This window comes from Staurois parvus, unplaced genomic scaffold (assembly GCF_062004578.1).
Source record: "Staurois parvus isolate SC_StPar_1 unplaced genomic scaffold, SC_StPar_1.0 ptg000267l, whole genome shotgun sequence".
In the NCBI taxonomy this organism is placed as follows: domain Eukaryota; kingdom Metazoa; phylum Chordata; class Amphibia; order Anura; family Ranidae; genus Staurois; species Staurois parvus.
This window is the reverse complement of record NW_028318063.1, coordinates 4,678,466-4,700,517: the sequence shown is the minus strand read 5'-3', so window position 1 is coordinate 4,700,517 and position 22,052 is coordinate 4,678,466. Positions and strand designations below refer to the sequence as shown.

Below are 22,052 nucleotides of genomic sequence, written 5' to 3'. Positions count from 1 at the left end.
CATGCTGTATTTTAAAATATTGTATGCCGTTGAAATTGTAAGGGTAAATTAATCTTTTAACTGCTTTAAGGTTTAGAAATGTACATGAAAGACTGAATGACTTATCTCTTATTAGACAGTTCAGTGCAAAGCCACTTCTGCTGCTGTGCTCTACATTTTAGATCAGTGGTCTCCAAACTGTGGCCTGTGGGCCAGATACAGCCCTTTGCTTGCCTTTATCTGGCCCTTGGGACACTATTACTCCCACTTATTTGAGACAGACACTGATGGGCACTGTTCATTTCCCTGAAGTCAAATATGGGGCACTTTTTTGCCTACTAATACTACTGCCAATGACCATAGTCTGAGCCCCATAAAGTATGAAGGACAGTTAACTAGCCCTTTATTTAGAAAGTACGGTGTATGTATCACCTACAACCTACTAAATGCGTAAATGATACTCCTCCGTGCTTGTGAATAATTAATAATCCAATATATGCTTCTGGTCATACATTTCAATGAACACATGTAGATCCATACATAATTTGTAACATCCACAGTGCTTTGTGATATTATTACAACATAAATCATGCAACTTAATATAACATCAATCGATGTGAACAGTCCCTTTAAATCCGCAATGACTTCGTTTAGACCGGTGTAGTCACACTACTTTATACAAGTGTACGGTGCTCCTGATCACCTCTTAGTGCTCTTCCACCTCCAACACACTTGTGCGTTCACCTCAAAGTTTGACCCATAATGACAGGTCAAACTGAACTTTTTCCTTTTAACCCGGGCAGGTATAATGGTACAAAGTCTTCCCACTCTTTGCCAGTACTTTTGTGTAGATCCAATCCAATTAAAATATGTCTTCCTGGGACACTACAGGGTTAAAAACTCACTATACAGTTGTCCAAGTTGAATACATGCTGTAATCCCCCTTTCAAAATGGCGGCATGTAGCCTTCCGGTTTACAGCTTGACGTCATCGGGTACCCTATGTGTTACGTCACAACACGTGACTTCAACCGGAGTACTCCATAGGTTGTCAAGCCTTCCATTTATACTCACTCATAGATTGTAATACTATACATCTGTGACAGTGCCATTTTGTTGTAGACCACCACATTGTCTCGGGAGGCATTTTCTTCTAGATTTTTCCACAACGAATAGTTAGGAAATAATAGGGATATATCTGGACTCATTAAGGTGTAATAATCGATCAATGTATATTATGCAAGGGAATGTTATCACCCTTATTATACAAGGAGGTATTGCCACACTACCAATAACTGTATATTATAATAATAAGCCACTATTTGAACACATAAAAATACAATAATCAATCAATGTATATTATGCAAGGGAATATTTCACCCTTATTACACAAGAAAGTATTGCTACAATATCAAAAATTATGAAAATCCTAATAAATGATGACATATCTATGATTAATAGTGGGGATTGTGGACTAATCCGAATATTGTGATCGATCAGTATATATTATATAGTGGAATATTATCCCAGTATAATACTAATAACTGTATACAGTCATGGCCGAAATTGTTGGCACCCTTGATATTTCTCCAGGAAATCATGTATTTCTCACGAAACGTATTGCATTAACACATGTTTTGCTATACACATGTTTATTCCCTTTGTGTGTATTGGGACAAAACAAAAAAAGGGAGGAAAGAAAGCAAATTCGACATAATGTCACACAAACCTCCAAAAATGGGCTGGACAAAAGTATTGGCACCCTTTCACAACTGCGGATAAATAAGAATGTTACAAGCATGTGATGCTCCTGTAAACTCACCTGGGGCAAGTAACAGGTGTGGGCAATATAGAAATCACACCTGAAAGCAGATAAAAAGGAGAGACGTTCACTTAACCTTTGCATTGTGTGTCTGTCTGTGCCACACTAAGCATGGACAACAGAAAGAGGAGACGAGAACTGTCTGAGGACCTGAGAACCAAAATTGTGGCAAAATATCAACAATCTCAAGGTTACAAGTCCATCTCCAGAGAACTAGATTTGCCTTTGTCCACAGTGCGCAACATTATCAAGAAGTTTGCAACCCATGGCACTGTAGCTAATCTCCCTGGTCGTGGACGGATGAGGAAAATTGATGAAAGATTGCAACGCAGAATAGTCCGGATGGTGGATAAGCAGCCCCAAACATGTTCCAAAGACATTCAAGCTGTCCTGCAGGCTCAGGGAGCATCAGTGTCAGCGCGAACTATCCGTCGACATTTAAATGAAATGAAACGCTATGGCAGGAGACCCAGGAGGACCCCACTGCTGACACAGAGACATAAAAAAGCAAGACTACAGTTTGCCAAAATGTACTTGAGTAAGCCAAAAGCCTTCTGGGAAAACGTCTTGTGGACAGATGAGACCAAGATAGAGCTTTTCGGTAAAGCACATCATTCTACTGTTTACCGAAAACGGAATGAGGCCTACAAAGAACAAAACACAGTACCTACGGTAAAATATGGTGGAGGTTCAATGATGTTTTGGGGTTGTTTTGCTGCCTCTGGCACTGGGTGCCTTGACTGTGTGCAAGGCATCATGAAATCTGAGGATTACCAAAGGATTTTGGGTCGCACTGTAGGGCCCAGTGTCAGAAAGCTGGGTTTGCGTCCAAGATCCTGGGTCTTCCAGCAGGACAATGACCCCAAACATACGTCAAAAAGCACTCAGAAATGGATGGCAAAGAAGCGCTGGAGAGTTCTGAAGTGGCCAGCAATGAGCCCAGATCTAAATCCCATTGAACACCCGTGGAGAGATCTTAAAATTGCTGTTGGGAAAAGGTGTCCTTCCAATAAGAGAGACCTGGAGCTGTTTGCAAAGGAAGAGTGGTCCAAAATTCCGGGTGAGAGGTGTCAGAAGCTTATTGATGGTTATAGGAAGCGACTGATTTCAGTTATGTTTTCCAAAGGGTGTGCAACCAAATATTAAGTTAAGGGTGCCAATACTTTTGTCCAGCCCATTTTTGGGGTTTTGTGTGACATTATGTCATATTTGCTTTTCTGCCTCTGTTTTATATTTGTTCCAATACATACAAAGGGAATAAACATGTGTATAGCAAAACATGTGTTAATGCAATACCTTTTTTGTGTGAAATACTTGATTTTCAGGAAAAATATCAAGGGTGCCAACAATTTCGGCCATGACTGTATACATATACGAAATGAACAGGAAAGCAAAACTAGAAATCCTAATAGATGATAAACATTTCTATGATTTACAGTTGCAAGAAAACGTATGTGAACCCCTTGGGATTACGTGGAGTTTTGCATGAATTGGGCATAAAATGTGCTCTGAACGTCATCTAAGTCACAACAATAGAAGAACACAGTCTGCTGAACATAATACTACACAAACATTAGATGTTGCCATGGTTTAATTGCACATAACATGTAAACATTCACAGTGCAGGGAGGAAAATGTATGTGAGGCCCTAGCTTAATGACTTCTCCCAGAGCTAATTGGAGCCAGGAGTGAGCCAACCTTGACTCCAATCAGTGTGATGATATTGGATGTGTTGCTGACAGCTGTCCTGCCCTTAAAAAACACACACTTGTTTTGGGTTTACTGGTTTCAAGAAGCACTGTCTGATGTGAACCATGCCTTGCAGAAAAGAGCTCTCAGAAGACCTACAATCAAGAATTGTTGACTTGCATGAAGCTGGAAAGGGTTACAAAAGTATCTCCAAAAGCCTTGATGTTCATGTGTCCACGGTAAGACAGACTGTCTACAAATGGAGAAAGTTTAGCACTGTTGCTGCTCTCCCTAGGCGTGGTCGTCCTGTAAAAATGACTGCAAGAGAATGCTGCATGAGGTAAAGAAGAATCCCAGAGTGTCAGCTAAAGACCTACAGAAATCTCTGGCACATGCTAACATTTTTGTTGACACATCTACAATAAGGAAAACATTAAACAAGAATGGAGTACATGGGAGGACACCACGGAGGAAGCCATTGCTGTCCAAAACGAATAATGCAGCACGTTTGAAGTTTGCAAAAGAGCACCTGGATGTTCCACAGCACTACTGGCATACAAGTAATTCAACAAAACAATGGCTGCAACAGCACAGAATACGCCTTCTGGAGTGGCCCAGTCAGAGTCCTGACCTCAACCCAATTGAAATGCTGTGGCATGACCTTAAGAGAGCGATTCACACCAGACATCCCAAGAATATTGCTACGCTGAAACAGTTTTGTGAAGAGGAGTGGTCCAAAATTACTCCAGATCGTTGTGCAGGTCTGATCTGCAACTACAGGAAACATTTGGTTGAGGTTATTGCTGCCAAAAGGAGGGTCAACCAGTTATTAAGTCCAAAGGTTCACATACCTTTTCCTCCCTGCACTGTGAATGTTTACATGTTATGTGCAATTAAACCATGGCAACATCTAATATTTGTGTAGTATTATGTTCAGCAGACTGTGTTCTTCTATTGTTGTGACTTAGATGATGTTCAGAGCACATTTTATACCCAATTCATGCAAAACTCCACGTAATCCCAAGAGGTTCACATACTTTTTCTTGCAACTGTATAGTGGGCGTCATGGACCAATTCGAATATTATAATCGATCCGTATATATTATACAGGGGAATATTGTTACCATACAGTAGGCCATATATATTAATAAATGTACATTATTGAGGTCTGGAAATGTTGAACCATTGCTAAAATGAATACATCTACCTGTGCAAGAATATACTGATGTAACTATATGTGTGATACCTCATAATACTGGAGGGGCCATATGTATATAGTATGGCGAATAAATGTCCATGAAAAAATAAGTGAACATATTGATATGTCAATGTGATGTACATAGCTTGATACATATAATGTTTCATATATGATAATACTATCTAATTAGTCATCACTTATTTGACCTACTATACGAATATATGACCTAATGGGTAACAAGTTGTGCATGTGTTCCTGACATCCATGTATTACTACCTGGAGACCACTAGGAGTCCTCTATAAAACAGTTTAGATCAAAGTCCACATTTAACCCTTGCGGTACCATCATTTGTAATTGGAAGATTCACTTTTATTCTTTTTAGCTCAGTTCTGATTTTATTACTACCCCTCCAATGGCTTTTATATCCTTCAGTCCCCCAGAATTGTAATCCTACAGGGTTATTATCATGGTACAATGCAAAATGCTTGGAAAGGTTGTGTTTACTGCATCCTTTTTTAATACCACTGATGTGTTCCTGTATTCTCTTAGCAAGCATGCGTTTAGTGTGACCTACATACTGTAATCCACATTGACATTGGATACAGTACACTACTCCTTCTGTCCTGCATGCGATACAATCTTTGATATCATATTGTATCCCCGTAGTGGGAAGACTTTGTACCATTATACCTGCCCGGGTTAAAAGGGTAAAGTTCAGTTTGACCTGTCATTATGGGGTTTATTTACTAAAGCTGGAGAGTCCAAAATCAGACTCCCTTCTGCATAGAAACCAATCAGCTTCTAACCTCAGCTTGTTCAATGAAGCTTTGGCAATGAAACCTGGAAGCTGATTGGTTTCTATGCAGAAGGGAGTCTGATTTTGGACTCTCCAGCTTTAGTAAATAAACCCCCATGGGTCAAACTTTGAGGTGAGCGCATATGTGTGTTGGAGGTGGAAGAGCACTAAGGGGTGATACAGGAGCACCGTACACTTGTATACAGTAGTGTGACCACACTGGTCTACGCAAAGTCATTGCGGATTTAAAGGGACTGTTAACAACGATTGATGTTATATTACCTGGTACGATTTATGTTGTAATAATATCACAAAGCACTGTGTATGACCGGAAGCATATATTGGATTATGAAGTATTCATAAGCACGGAGGAGTATCATTTACTGTCACTATTGATTAATACGCATTTAGTAGGTTTTAGGTGATACAGTAGCACCATTGTATTTATTTAATTGTTGCGCTGCATTTTTCACTATTTACAAGTACTGAGAGACTTTGCGGCTGTCAGCTTGTACTCCTTAATGAACTACCATGGCGCTGTTGAACGCTGTGGTAGTTCATTGATTCTTCCTGTAAGTGTGAAACTGCCTGCCCATGCGATGTACGGGCAGACAGATTACACTGACAGTCTGCAGGAGTTCTGCATGGCACCAGAGATCTGCTGATCGCTGGTGCAATGCTTTCCACGCTCCTAAAAAAGAAAATCGTAAATGCACATTTTTTTACCTGCAAAACAATTTGCATTTATTATATTTTTTTTGAAGGTGAATTTGTCCTTTAAATTAACCATAGTTTTCTGAAATGTTGTCATATTTGTAAAACACATATTGTGTACAGTGAGTGGCCAGTACCAACTGAAGAAGTTTTGGAAGCAGTTGGCTCCAGATGTGAGGTGGGGGGGTTGTTTGTACATGATGTAAAAACAATAAAACTGTCTAAAGTGAGCCATACATGGATCAAAATTCATCCGGTTTAGCAGGGACTGGCTGAATTTTGATTCATATATGGGCACTTTGGTTGTACAACCGCCCTGTTGTTTTTTTCCCAATCAATCAGTGCCACAGGCTATGCAATGCTGATCAGTGTATTCCAATGTCAGGGAAGTCTCCCCACTCTCAGAATACAATGACTCAGCAGGGAGGATTCCTCAATCCACCTTGAACGTGTGGATGGGGGAACCAGGTCCATTAAAAAAAAAACAAAAAAAAAACGGGCTCATCTAAGGGCTGCTTAACAGTCAGTCTGCTTTTAACTATTACCCTTTGTCTACAATTCTAAACAGTGTTGACCATAAGATTACCACTAGCTGTGACCTGTGTGCTGTTAAAGGATTTGCAGCATACATGCTGTCATGACTGCAGCTCTGAAGGCTGGACTACAGCAGGCATGGCCATAATGGCCTGTGCTAGAAAGAAGGGAGTGGATGTTACAGGGTGTCATCCAATCCAGAGGTGTAAAGATCAGCACAACAGGAAGGATGGGTTTATCTGAGCAGTGGAAAGTGCCATTCCAATATCTGCAAGTTTCTTGTGTTGCACAAATTAGCCAGGAAAGCTGCAGTTGGCTCACTAGAAGTACACACTTATATTTTTATGATTTCAAATATGTCAGATATTTTCTTACTATATCCCTAAACAAAACGTATTGCTGATAGATACCTTGCTTTTGTAACGAAGAATTGTAAAACATATAGACATCATAGTATAAAGCTGTTTGTAAAGTATATACTGCATGAGTAATATGCATTTAAACATTAAATAGTTCAGAAATAATTTCTGCTTGGATGAGGAAGTGGGTTGGAGGGATTACGTGCTGGGCACAAATGGAGAAATTTGTCTGACTCAGGAAAGTTAAAGGAAGTTTTTTTTATTTTAATTTAAAAGGCTCTCACATCACATAGCAACTTAATTGTGTTAATGTGGCCTTACAGATTAATTTGTATCAAGGTGGGGTATAACCGCCTGTCAAATTAATGTTTTCTATAAATTCTGTTCTATTTGTAAAGGGAGGAGTATGGAGAAGAGAAAGAAAGAGGGGAGGATGGGAAAAGGTGGTGGTTGGGGACAGGGATAGTAGAGAGAAAGGGGAAGGAAGGTATAGGGAAAACAGGAGCCTGGACCTCCAATGTCCAGTATGTTGCGGTGTCCCAAGTACTTTATAGATAGTCTATAATTAGTTGAAACTGACGTATTCGAAAAAATTATCTCCAAGTCTTTTGTTGTGAAAATAAATTCCTTTTTTCTTTCTTTTCCTTCAGTAGTGGGGGATAGGTCCTCCTTTTTTTAGTATTGTTTATTCATACAAATCACTGCTGCCAGGATGGGAGTTCTTGCTTATACCATTTTGTCAGAATAAAAGATCTGGAAAAATTTACAAGGGTGCCAATTGGAGATTTTTTTAAGCGTTTTTCTAGGCATATTCTTATGGTGGCTTGGGAAGAAGGTGGGGTCATGAAGGACATAGTAATTGGTACATTTTTGGAATATTTTCTCCACTCTCTTCCAGAATTCCTTTAACCACTTCAAGTCCAGATACTTTCATCCCCTTCCTGCCCAGGCCAATTTTCATCTTTCATGTCTATCACACATTGAATGACAGTTCTGCAGACATGCAACACTGTACCCATATGAATTTTTTAGCATTTTTTTCGAGACAGATAAAACTTTATTTTAGTGGTATTTATTCACCACTGGGATTTTTATTTTTTTGCTACATAAATGAAAAAGTCCAAAATTTGTGAAAAAAATGTTTTTCTTATAACATTTTGCAAATAAATAATCTTTCTTCATAACTCTTGGCCAAAATGTATTCAGCTATCTTTTTAGTAAAATAAAATAACCCAAATTAGTTTATAACCAAAAATAATTTAAAAATTTTTTTTTTACATTTTTATTTTATTTTTTATATATATATTTTTTTTTCTTTAACATACTGTCACCCTAGCAGTACATTGTCACCATAGTGACACTGTACTACTTGTGGGGTGTGATGATTTTTTAATTTTTTTTCACTGATTGCTTTTACACCCATAAAGGCTGTAAAAGCAATCATTTCTATTTTTCTCTGGCTGCATTCTTGCAGCCATTGAGAAACACTGTGAGAGCTGTGATTGGTCACAGCTTCTCACATGGTACAAGGCTGTTGCGAATAGCCTTGTACCATGTGACCTCTGTGATCATTCACAGATTTCACATGTAGTAAGCAATGATGTCAGGAAGTGACCAATCAGTGATCACATGAATTGGGACCTCACACAGAGATCCCGTATGGCGATTGGTGTTCCGCTGTGTTCGGAGAACACAGCGAGCACCGGATCACAGTACTGCGTCCTCCTAGGGAGCACGCACAGACAGTGAATGCAGGTGACATTTATAAACGTCAATGCGCTTCGGCAGCGCTCCCGTATGACCGTTTATAGACCTGGGCTGGAAGGGAAGTGGTTAACTTGGAACAAGATAAAAATAATGAAGGAAAGTGCCTTGCCCTTTCTACACCAGCAATTATGGGTTTGGGATGGAGAGAAAGTATGCAAAGTACTAGGAATTTGTACCATCTTGTTGTAACTTTATATTCCATTTCTTGTAGTTATAGGTGTTAACTGCAGTTTTATGAGCAAAGTATAAAACTCTATTTTTTTTAGTTCCTTTGTAAAGATTAACTGTAATTCCTTTGACTATTTCTGCAAGAACTGTAAGGGTTGTGAGTCCTCTCTACTAATTAGTAGAGCATATTTGGATGAGAATGTATGTCTAATTGGGCCCTGTTCATCACACATGGCTTCAAAAGGTGTTAGCCAGGGTGAGCTGTATCCTGGCAGGGAATAGAGATTAAGAAATGGTGAAGCTGGCGAATTCTCCAAAAGCCAAGAGGGGAATAAGAGGGATCTTTGGACGTATCCAACATTAAAACAAACTGGCTGTGCCAGAGTTTCACATTTTGGCAACTGCCTCATCTTGAAGAGGCAGTTTCCAAAATGTGAAACTCTGGTGCAGCCAGTTTGTGTTAAATATTGAAAACCTGTGATTCTGGGCTGATATAGCGGGTTACCTGTGGCTGGATATAGTGATAATGGCACCTGGGTGATACTTAGTGGAGCTGACTATTTCAAGAAAGTTCAGATAGTGGGGCCCATGGTAGAGTGGAATTTTAGATTAGCTTGTGTGGCTTGGGAACACTGGGGTGGGTAGATGGTATAACAGTGTTGAGCTAGTGGTTTCTTCTAAGTTTATCCATTTATTAAATTTTTTTGTTCCTGTACCAATCTATTATTCTCCTCAAGTGGGTAGCTGTGTAATGCATTGCTGCATCTGGGAAGTGTAGTCCTACCACTATTTTAGGGAAGTGGAGAATAGTATGTCATATTCTTGCCAGTTTGTGTATCCCAGATTAACATAGAAAACAGCGATTGTATGTGGTGGAAAAACGCCTGCGAAATAGCTATTGGTAAAGATTGTATGAGATGCAGTAATTAGAGAAGTATATTCATTTTATTTGTTACCCCTTCCCAAACCATGAAATTGTACCTATATTTTAAGACTATCTCTTGGTATAAGTATGACTAGATATTTAATTCAGTGTGAGGCCCACCTAAGTGGCAAGCAGTTTTTGACCAGGGCTATTTTTCTCTCTAAAATTAATACTGTATATTTAGGGCCTCTGACTTTTGGAAATAAATTTTAAAGCTGCACAGCGAGCACAGCATTTAGTACCACTTTAAAGCCAAACTCCAAACAGATATAAAATATACAAATGATTACAGATTTTTTATATGCATATATACAGTGCTCAGCATAAATGAGTACACCCCAACAGATTCGTCAGAAAACCTTTCCTTTCAGAATTAATATTTTCTATGGGACGCTATACTACAAAATACTCCCACAAATGTGGCCCATTGATTGCAAACAAGATTTCTTGATTTGCACACACAAAGTATTTTTCCTAACAAATTTATTCAAGACCATGTTGCAAAAATGTAAACACCCCAATGAAAGTCTTATGAGCAAAGCTAAATTTTAGACAACAAAATCCTAATTAACAAGAGATCAACTACAGGTGAGTCTAATTATTCACTAAACCGGTGTCCAGCAGACAGTTAATTTTAAAAGGGCGTTACTTAACAAAGAAAACCCCTTCCTTTTTAATGCTGTCTGTAATGGCACCAGAAGTTCAGCAAAGCTTTACTTATCAGTCAGAATGCTGTAGCAAAAGTGATAAAAAAAATTTAACAAAGATGGAACTGCAACCACCTCACAGAGATGTCCAGGCTGTCCAGGGAAGTTAACACCTCGTCAGGAGTGTCTTCTGATGAGAAAGGTTGAAGAAATTGCCATGCAAGGTCACTGCAGTAAGCTAAAGAAGTAAAAAGCCAAATGGGTGAATGTTTCCCGTGACACAATACGGCGTTCACTGCAGAGGAATGGCATGCATGGGTGTTGCCATGATGTAAGCCTCTCCTAAAGCCCATGCACAAAAAAGCCCGCCTAGAATTTGCCAGGGCCCATACTGAAAAAGAAAAAGACAACTGGGACTCTGTACTCTAGAGTGATGAGACCAAGATAAATGTTTTTGGAACTGAGAGTAAAACATGATGGTGGCAGTGTCCTTCTGTGGGGCTGCTGGTGTCGGGGAGCTGCATTTCATTGATGCTATCTTTAATTCACAGCTGTACTGCTCTATAATGAAAGAGAAGGTGCTACCATCACTCCGTGCCTGTAGTCATCATGCACTTTTCCAACATGACAATGATCCAAAACACTCCTCTAAGGCCACTGTTGCATTTATAAAGAAGAACAGGGTGAAAAGCGATTCAGTGGCCAAGTATGTATCCTGATCTGAACCGAATCGAATGCCTATGGGGAATTCTGAAGAGAGAAGTTGAGCATCACTCTCCATCCAGCATCCAGGCTCTAAAAGTGGTTGTTCATGAAGAATAGAAAAGATAGATGTTGCAATATGTCTCTAACTTTTTCATTCCATGCCTAGAAGACTTCGTGCTGTCCTTACAAATCATGGAGGTCATACAAAATACCAAATGTAGTAGTTTTTGTTGTGGGGTGTATTCATTTTTGCATCAGCTAATTTGAGTAAAACTGAAGATTTTGTAATCTAAGTGATATTATTAACCTTACTTTCGTGTAATGAGCTAAACAAATGTTCTATAAAACTCAGTTTTGTCAACATTTTGGAAATTTGCTTTTGTGTTCATTGAGATATTGATGAAAATCTTACTTTTCAAAAGAGGTGTACATATATATATATATACACACAGTGTACATATATATATATACACACAGTGCTCAGCATAAATGAGTACACCCCTTTTGAAAAGTAAGATTTTGCTATGGGGGCACCCGTTGCTCCGTGTATCCTTTCACACACGGAGCTGCTTCTTGGCTCCACCCCCTCTCCTTATTGGCTGACTGGCTGTGATTGACAGCCATTGCTGTCTCAGCCAATGAGGAGGTAGAGAGCTAGGACAGCCGAGGCTATTGTGCACATGGATCGCTATGGGGCTCAGGTAAGTACTGGGGCTGGGGCACTGCTTTACACAGTATGTTTTTTTACCTTCTTGCATAGAATGCATGAAGGTAAAAACCTTGAGCCTTTACAACTGCCTAAATTATAATGCGTTGTTGGAACAATGACTCTTAGGATGTAAAGTAGACCTAGTTGGTATTTAGTCCCCTCCCACTGAAAATCTATCTGGGAACCTCAACTATGTGCCTGTAATCTTCAGGGCATGATGATTTATGTCTGGTGGGAATGCGCTAAGATCAGAAGATTTTGGAAAGGTATATTTGCTTTGATACGGAGTGTAACAGGGCTACAAATACAGAAAACACATTATATTGCGCTATTGAACAAACCAATTAAAGATATATCCCATTGCTTTCAGAGGGTAATTTTCTTTGTACTATTAACAGCTACAATTACTATAGCTAGAGATTGGAAAAAAGCCCTCTGTCACTTTTACTCAAACTAATCTACGATCTTCTGTGTCATGACACATCAGGAACTAGCCAGCATAATTTCTGATTAAAAAACAATGCGAGAAGACAAATTAAAACCACTTGACCTCCAGAGACCAGGCCATTTTCTGCATTACTTTAACTGACAATTGCGCGGCCATGCAACGCTGCACCCAAATTAAATTTACGTCCTTTTTTTCCCACGAATAGAGCTTTCTATTGGTGCTATTTGATTGCATGTGCGTTTATTTTTTGTGCTATAAAAAAAGACCGTCAATTTTGAGAAAAAAAACAATATTTTTGACTTTTTGCTATTAAACATGTCCAGTAGAAAAATTTAAAAGATCAAATTTTGTCATAAATTTAGGCCAAAATGTAGTCTGCTACATGTCTTTGATAAAAAAAAATCCCAATATGTGTAAATTAATTGGTTTCTGTGAAACTTATTGTGTTTAAAAATGGCGGTATAGATACTGGATTTTTTTTTTTTTTTACTAGTAATGGTGGCGATCAGTGACTTATAGCGGGACTGCGGGGGGCATTCTGATGCTGGGGGGAACTGACTCAGTGTCACTGACATCCCCAGTGACACCAATACAGTGATCAGTGCTAATAAAAAGCACTGACACTGTACTAATGGCACTGGGCAGGAAGGGGTTAACGTGGGGCGATCAAAGGGTTAACTGTGTGCTGTTTCACAGCAAGCTCTGTCTGTGCTTTCAACTGTAAGCACACTGCTTTGTATGCCTGTGCTATGCAGAGCCATACAAAGCAGTGTGCTGGAGCTGACAGGGGAGATAACTGTATTGTTTACATACAGTTCTCTCCCCGTTGGTAATACTCAGCGATCACCGGGTGCCGGCGAGTAATCGCCATCCGGGACCCCGTGATTGACAGCCAAGCCCGCGAATAGCGTGTGTCACCTACCCAGAAGTGCAAAATCACATATACAGTATCTCTCAGAAGTGAATACACCCCTCACATTTTTGTAAATATTTTATTCTATCTTTTCATGTGACAACACTGAAGAAATGACACTTTGCTACAATGTAAAATGTACAGCTTGTACACTAGTGAAAATTTGCTGACCCCTCAAAATAACTCAACACACAGCCATTAATGTCTAAACCGCTGGCAACAAAAGTGAATACACCCTCAAGTGAAAATGTCCAAATTGGGCCCAAAGTGTCAATACTTTATGTGGTCACCATTATTTTCCAGCACTGCCTTAACCCTCTTGGGCATGGAGTTAACCAGATTTTCACAGGTTGCCACTGGAGTCCTCTTCCACTCCTACATGATGACATCACGGAGCCCTTGCGTTCCTCCACCTTCCATTTGAGGATGCTCCACAGATGCTCAATAGGGTTTAGGTCTGAGACATGCTTGGCCAATTCATCACCTTTACCCTCAGCTTCTTTAGCAAGGCAGTGGTTGTCTTGGAGGTGTGTTTGGGGTCGTTATCATGTTAGAATACTGTCCTGCGGCCCAGTCTCCGAAGGGAGGGGATCATGCTCTGCTTCAGTATGTCACAGTACATGTAGAATTCACGGTTTCCTCAATGAACTGTAGATCCCCAGTGCCGGCAGCACTCATGCAGCCCCAGACCATGACACTCCCAACATCATGCTTGACACACTTGTCTTTGTACTCTTCACCTGGTTGCCGCCACACACTTGATACCATCTGAACCAAATAAGTTTATCTTGGTCTCATTAGACCAACCACAGGACATGGTTCCAGTAATCCATGTCCTTAGTCTGCTTGTCTTCAGCAAACTGTTTGCAGGCTTTCTTGTGCATCTTTTTTAGAAGAGGCTTCCTTCTGGGACGACAGCCATTCAGACCAATTTGATGCAGTGTGCTGCGTATGGTCTTAGCACTGACAGGCAGGCTGACCCCCCACCCCTTCAACCTCTGCAGCAATACTGGCAGCACTCATATGTCTATTTCCCAAAGACAACCTCTGGATATGATGCTGAGCACGTGCATTCAACTTCTTTGGTCGAGCATGGAGAGGCCTGTCCTGAGTGGAACCTGTCCTGTTAAACCGCTGTATGGTCTTGACCACCTTGTTGCAGCTCAGTTTCAGGGCCTTGGCAATCTTCTTATAGCCTAGGCCATCTCTATGTAGAGCAACAATTCTTTTTTTCAGATCCTCAGAGCGTTCTTTGCCATGAGGTGCCATGTTGAACTTCCAGTGACCAGTATGAGAGAGTGAGAGCGATAACACCAAATTTAACACACCTGCTCCCCATTCACACCTGAGATCTTGTAACACTAATGAGTCACATGACCCCAGGGAATGGAAAATGGCTAATTGGGCCCAATTTGGACATTTTCACTTAGGGGTGTACTCACTTTTGTTGCCAGCAATTTAGACATTAATGACTGTGTGTTGAGTTATTTTGAGGGGACAGCAAATTTACACTGTTATACAAGCTGTAACTCACTACTTTACATTGTAGCAAAGTGTCATTTCTTCAGTGTTGTCACATGAAAAGATATAAAATATTTAGAAATGTGAGGAGGGTACTCACTTCTGTGAGATAATGTACATGCGTGCTTCTGTGCACCCCTGCCACGCTGTAGCAGTATTTCTGCTATAGGGCGGCGGAAAAGCGCTTAATATCCTTAAAGTGAAACTTGAGATAGGAACACAATAAACCCCTTCAAAATTTTAGAATGAATGTTTGATCTTATTTTGAAACCATCATTTTTGCTCTGTTGACTGTGACAAATGGTGTTGCTCTGTGTACACCCAGTGTACTATTACCTCTCAAATAATATAGATCTGTAACAAGCAATGTGACTACACAACTTCCATCCATATTTTGAATAGCTGTTTGTATTGTACACTCCCTGATAACATTTTTGAATGTAAGAAAATTAAATCAGATATACAGTTGTGTTCAAAATAATAGCAGTGTGTTGAAAAAAGTGAATAAAGTTAAAAATCCTTCTAATAGCTTTTATTTCCATACACACAAATGCATTGGGAACACTACACATTCTGTTCCAAATCAAAACATGAAGAAAAATATATCAAATTTGTGTTGTTCCTCTAAAAAAAATTGAAGAAAAGTGAACATTAGACTGTTCAAAAAAATAGCAGTGTTTGTATTCCTCTTTACAAACTCAAACATTCACTATATAAACTGAAAAATGTTTGAAGATTTTGCTTTCCTTTGAATCACGTAATTAATATTTAGTTGTATAACCACTGTTTCTGAGAACTGCTGTACATCTGTGTTGCATGGAGTCAACCAACTTCTGGCACCTGTGAACAGGTATTCCAGCCCAGGATGATTGGACTACATTCCACAGTTCTTCTCTATTTCTAGGTTTTGCCTCAGAAACTGCATTTTTGATGTCACCCCACAAGTTTTCTATTGGATTAAGATCCGGGGATTGGGCTGACCACTCCATAACGTCAATCTTGTTGGTCTGGAACCAAGATGTTGCACGTTTACTGGTGTGTTTGGGGTCATTGTCTTGTTGGAACATCCATTTCAAGGGCATTTCCTCTTCAGCATAAGGCAGCATGACCTCTTCAAGTATTCTGATGTATTCAAACTGATCCATGATCCCTGGTATGCGATAAATAGGCCCAACACCATAGTATGAGAAACATCCCCATATCATGATGCTTGCGCAACCATGCTTTACTGTCTTCACAGTGTATTGTGGCTTGAATTCAGTGTTTGGGGGTCGTCTGACAAACTGTCTCTGGCCACTAGACCCAAAAAGAGCAATCGTACTTTCATCAGTCCACAAAATGTTGCGCCATTTCTCTTTAGGCCAGTCAAAGTGCTCTTTGGCAAATTGTAACCTCTTCAGCACAGGTCTTTTTTTAACAGTGGGACTTTGCGGGGGCTTCTTGCAGATAGCTTGGCTTCACATAGGCGTCTTCTAATTGTAACAGCACTCACAGGTAACTTTAGACCTTCTTTGATCTTCCTGGAGTGGATTGTTGTCTGAGTCCTTGCCATGTTGGCTATTCTTCTATCAATTCGAACAGTAGTTTTTTGCTTTCTTCCACATCTTTCAGGTTTTGGTTGCCATTTTAAAGCATTTGCAATCATTTTAGCTGAGCAGCCAATCATTTTCTGCACTTCTTTATATGTTTTCCACTCTCCAATCAACTTTTTAATCAGGGTACGCTGTTCTTCTGAACAATGTCTGAAACGACACATTTTCCTCAGAATTTCAGAGAGAAATGCACCGTAACCAGCATATACAACATTTGCTGTCTTCCTTCTTTAAATAAGGGCAATAATTTCCACCTGTTTTTCAAAGAATGAATGACATCACTAATAGAACATCACACACTGCTATTTTTTTGAACATGCCCCTTTCAATTCGTGATTCAATTACACAGAATCAGCAGCATGCATGTCATGACTGTTGGGTCTGTTGGATTTCTATTACTCTACTACACCTGCTGGTAAATTATTTGCCATGTAGAAATATCATTTATACCAAAAACAGTGATTGAGCAGGTTAGTGATGTCTGACTGCTATTACAGGTGAAACTCAAAAAATTTGAATATCGTGCAAAAGGTATTTTATTTCAGTAATGCAACTTAAAAGGTGAAACTAATATATGAGATAGACTCATTACATGGAAAGCAAGATAGTTCAAGCTGTGATTTGTCATAATTGTGATGATTATGGCTTACAGCTCATGAAAACCCCAAATCCACAATCTCAGAAAATTAGAATATTGTGAAAAGGTGCAATATTCTCAGCTCAAAGTGTCCCACTCTTATCAGCTAATTAAGTCATAACACCTGCAAAGGGTTCCTGAGCCTTTAAATGGTCTCTCAGTCTGGTTTAGTAGGAATCACAATCATGGGAAAGACGGCTGACCTGACACCATCATTGACACCCTCCATAAGGAGGGAAAGCCTCAAAAGGTAATTGCAAAAGATGTTTGATGTTCCCAAAGTGCTGTATCAAAGCACATTAATAGAAAGTTATGTGGAAGGGAAAAGTGTGGAAGAAAAAGGTGCACAAGCAGCCGGGGTGACCGCAGCCTGGAGAGGATTGTCAGGAAAAGGCCATTCAAAAGTGTTGGGGACTTTCACAAGGAGTGGACTGAGGCTGGAGTCAGTGCATCAAGAGCCACCACACACAGACGGATCCTGGACATGGGCTTCAAATGTCGTATTCCTCTTGTCAAGCCGCTCCTGAACAACAAACAACGTCAGAAGCGTCTTACCTGGGCTAAAGAAAAACAGACCTGGTCTGTTGCTCAGTGGTCCAAAGTCCTCTTTTCTGATGAGAGCAACTTTTGCATCTCATTTGGAACCCAAGGACCCAGAGTATGGAGGAAGAATGGAGAGGCAAACACTGCAAGATGCTTGAAGTCCAGTGTGAAATTTACACAGTCTGTGATGATTTGGGGAGCCATGTCATCTGCTGGTGTTGGTCCACTGTGCTTCATTAAGTCCAGGGTCAACGCAGCCGTCTACCAGGAGATTTTGGAGCACTTCATGCTTCCTTCTGCAGACGAGCTTTATGGCGATGCTGACTTCATTTTCCAGCAGGACTTGGCACCTGCCCACACTACCAAAAGCACCAAAACCTGGTTCAATGACCGTGGGATTACTGTGCTCGATTGGCCAGCAAACTCGCCTGACCTGAACCCCATAGAGAATCTATGGGGCATTGCCAAGAGAAAGATGAGAGACATGAGAACGAACAATGCAGAAGAGCTGAAGGCCGCTATTGAAGCATCCTGGTCTTCCATAACACCTCAGCAGTGCCACAGGCTGATAGCTTCCATGCCACGCCGCATTGAGGCAGTAATTGCTGCAAAAGAGGCCCAAACCAAGCACTGAGTACATATCCATGCTTAGAACAATATCAGACCTCTGAAAAGTATATGTACAATCCTTGTTTATTGATTGCATGTAATATTCTAATTTTCTGAGATTGTGGATTTGGAGTTTTCATGAGCTGTAAGCCATAATCATCACAATTATGACAAATCACGGCTTGATCTATCTTCCTTTGCATGTAATGAGTTTATCTCATATAATAGTTTCACCTTTTAAGTTGCATTACTGAAATAAATGAAATTTTGCACGATATTCTAATTTTTCGAGTTTCACCTGTATTTTGAACACAACTGTATACTATGAATTAAAGTGACATAACATAATTACATCAGTTCATAAACCAAGTTATTGGGGGCTTGGCCAGCCACTAATGTGGGCACTGCATTTTTTTGAGCTCCAAGAGAAGTGAAGGCCATTGACCGCAAAATGGGTTCACGAATGGGCAAGAGAACAGTGCAAGGAATGGCTGGAAACATGTTTTCTGGTCCTAGAGGTTGGTTCACTAAGGGCAAATGGGCTGCTCACTTTGCAAGAGAATTTTCACAAAAGCTTAGTGAATGTGGTAAAATTTGACTTTGCAAAGAATACCCAACCATGTTCAAATGGGATTTTTGCTTCCACATGATTTGGATAATGGACATAAGCAGAGCTTCACTTCATTCACTAAGTTCTATGTAAAATTCCCTTGCAAAGTGAACAGTTTTTTTGCTTTTAGTAAATCAACCCCCTAGAGTCTTTGCCCCAGGACAACAGACAGGAAAGATCAGCTAAAAAGCTTTGATGAGGCAGTGCAGTCCAAGATGGTGCCTGGCGCTTTTCACCCGAGGAAGAGGGAGAAAACCACTGAACTGCAGCGTCATTCCTACTCAGATGATGTTCAGCCTTTGGTTTCAAAAATAGATGCTTGAGGCAGCCAGACAAAAGAGGTATGGACTCACAAATCAAGAAGCAGTATGAGAAAACTTCTAGGTGCTTTCTCAAATAAGATAAGGGAAATAATAGCTGAGCTGAAAAAGCAACCAATACTTCATAAGCGCACACATAACAAAGTTTAAAAAGGACAATCAATGCATTACTCATCATACTATAGCTCTTGTAACTAAATGCTCTCTACAACAAAGACATCAACACATAAAAGATCAAATAAATGATCTAGATAAAAGGAGCAAAAATAACCTTGAATTTAGAGGACTTCCTGAAATAGTTACAGGTGCTCATCCGCCCACAGCATTAACTTAGTACTTCTTATTGGAAAACAATGCTATCAACATAATTGCAATTGCAAAGGCTCATTGCCTTTATGAACCAACAACTATTGCACTGAGAAACCAAGAGATGTTATCTATTGCTTATTGAATTTCCTATCTTGGAACAGATCATATCTAATTTATACACGTGAAGCTGTCATTTTCAAAAATGCTGAGGTATGCATTTGCCAGAGTATTTGCAAATCTTTAGATAACTTTTAAGGAAGAATATCAACTATAGATGGCTCTACCCTTTCAGCATGACAATACACCACCAAGGCAGATCATATACTGCTCAAACAGAAAACGATTATCAGAAGTTCTGGTCTCAGCACAACCAAAGGAAATGGACAATTTCACTTGGAACCCTCAAACCTACATTGATTTTTCTCTGTCACTAGAGTTCAGGCCAGGAATAGAAAGACTAAAAAAAATTCACAAACAGCAGGGCATATCTTTAAAGATCCAACTATACCAAAGAGTCTATAGCAATAGAAATATTTTCTATAATGTCAACATAAGACTCTATCATTCAGTAAATGTCAAATGTTTAAATTTTTGACTTACCGTATGTACAGTATCATATTATATATAGTAAATTGTTTTGGCCATAATTTAATGATAAAACAAATCTGTTGAATTTAAATAATCCTAAAGGAGTCCATGCAAGGTAATGAAATTTTCTAAAGATGGAAAAAGATATCCAAACCCTTGACTATGCCAGTCAGTACTGTTCAATCACTTATTAAGAAGAACGTGTGGGAATCTCTTGATACCAAGCCAAGGTCAGGCAGACTAAGAAAGATTGCAGCCACAACTACCAGAAGAATTGTTCAAGATACAAAAAAAAACCCCACAGGTTACCTCAGGAGAAATACAGGCTGCTCTGGAAAAAGACTGTGTGGTTAGTTTAAGGAGCATAATACGATATTTGACCAAAAATGAGCTGCATGGTCAAGTTACCAAAAAGAAGCCTTTACTGCACCAATGCCACAAAAAAGTCCGGTTACAATCTGTCCGACAACACCTTGACATGCCTCACAGCTTCTGGCACACTGTAGTCTAGAGCGACAAGACCAAAATAAAGCTTTATGGTCACAACCATAAGTGCTATCTTTGAAGAGGGGTCAACAAGACCTACAGCTACAAGAATACCATCCCCACTGTGAAGCATGGTGGTGGCTCACTGGTGTTTTTGGGGTATGTGAGCTCTAAAGGCAAGGGGAACTTGACTGGTCTGCACGGAGTCCAGACCTCAACCTGATAGAACACCTTTTGGATGTATTAGAGCAGAGACTGCGAGCCAGGCCTTCTCATCTAACATCAGTGCCTGACCTCACAAATGCGCTTCTGGAAGAATATATGTACATGCACTCAGCGGCCACTTTATTGGGTACACCTGTTCAATTGCTTGGTAACACAAATTGCTAATCAGCCAATCACATGGCAGCAACTCAATTCATTTAGGCATCTAGATGTTGTGAAGATGACTTACTGAAGTTTAAACCGAGCATTAGAATGGGGAAGAAAGGGGATTTAAGTGACTTTGAACGTGACATGGTTGTTGGTGCCAGGCGGCTGGTCTGAATATTTAAAATATTAAAAAATATCCAGTGAGTGGCAGATGTGTGGACCAAAATGTCTTGTTGATGTCAGAGGAGAATGGGTAGACTGGTTCGAGATGATAGAAAGGCAACAGTAACGCATGTCAATATGGACCAAAATCTCTGAGGAATGTTTCCAACACTTTGTTGACTCTATGCCATGAAAGGGGGTCCAACTCGGCAAGTTGTACCTAAATAAAGTGGCCGGTGAGTTTATATATATACATTTTTTTTACAAACTGTATGTTATATTTCTTTTTAATGGAAGAAAGTTTCAATAGACTGTTTTCAACATAACTTGTCTATATTTATAACTTCACATCAAAGGTAAAATTATGCTTAAAGTGGAAAATCCTTTCATGTGCAGCTCAGAGTACATTTACGACACTGCTCTGTGCCGTGATGGAGAGACTCCTGTGCATTTGTAGCAGTGTTGCCAACCCCCCAAAGTTACATTTTACTGACAGGATGCCCAAAATTTACTGACATCACCATTTTTTACTGACAAAAAACATAAAATTTGCTGACACTTCAAAAAAAAGTACATAAAATTGCCATTTTAAGTGCAAAACAGTGCAAATATCAATCTTTAAGCTAAAATCATATTGCTAGTGTGATTAGCAAAGTGTTTGTTACAACAAAAGTCAAAAACTATATTTCTCAATTTACATGAGGGTCAGGCTAATATAACCCAGCACCACAGCCCCCCTTAGATCAGAGTCCACAGCATTCCCCTTTACATCAGACCACCCTTCTCCCACTAGACTGGTCTGGTGGCGCTGTCACTGACTTCCTCTCAGGTGCACTGTGCAAGATTCAGCCAGAGGGTCTTCTCCAGGCTCCAGCTTTGCAGCACTGGTGTAATCCTATGTTCTCTTCTCTACAATCCACACACCTCTGA

At 39.9% G+C, this 22,052-nt stretch overlaps 1 protein-coding gene across 7 annotated transcripts in view; it reads left to right on the top strand.

Annotated features, from left to right (window-relative positions):
* Positions 1-22,052, top strand: part of MTA1 (metastasis associated 1) — a 388,726-nt gene that overhangs the window by 326,209 nt on the left and 40,465 nt on the right. For 2 of the 7 annotated variants that reach the window (XM_089681501.1, XM_089681500.1), the window contains exon 18: positions 11,150-11,666. The exons of the other annotated variants lie outside the window; for them this stretch is intronic. In XM_089681501.1, coding sequence (XP_089537627.1) covers positions 11,150-11,202 — 53 coding nt within the window. In that variant the 3' untranslated portion in view covers positions 11,203-11,666. Of the gene's footprint in view, positions 1-11,149; positions 11,667-22,052 lie in introns of those variants that run through there. 7 annotated transcript variants of the gene reach the window in all.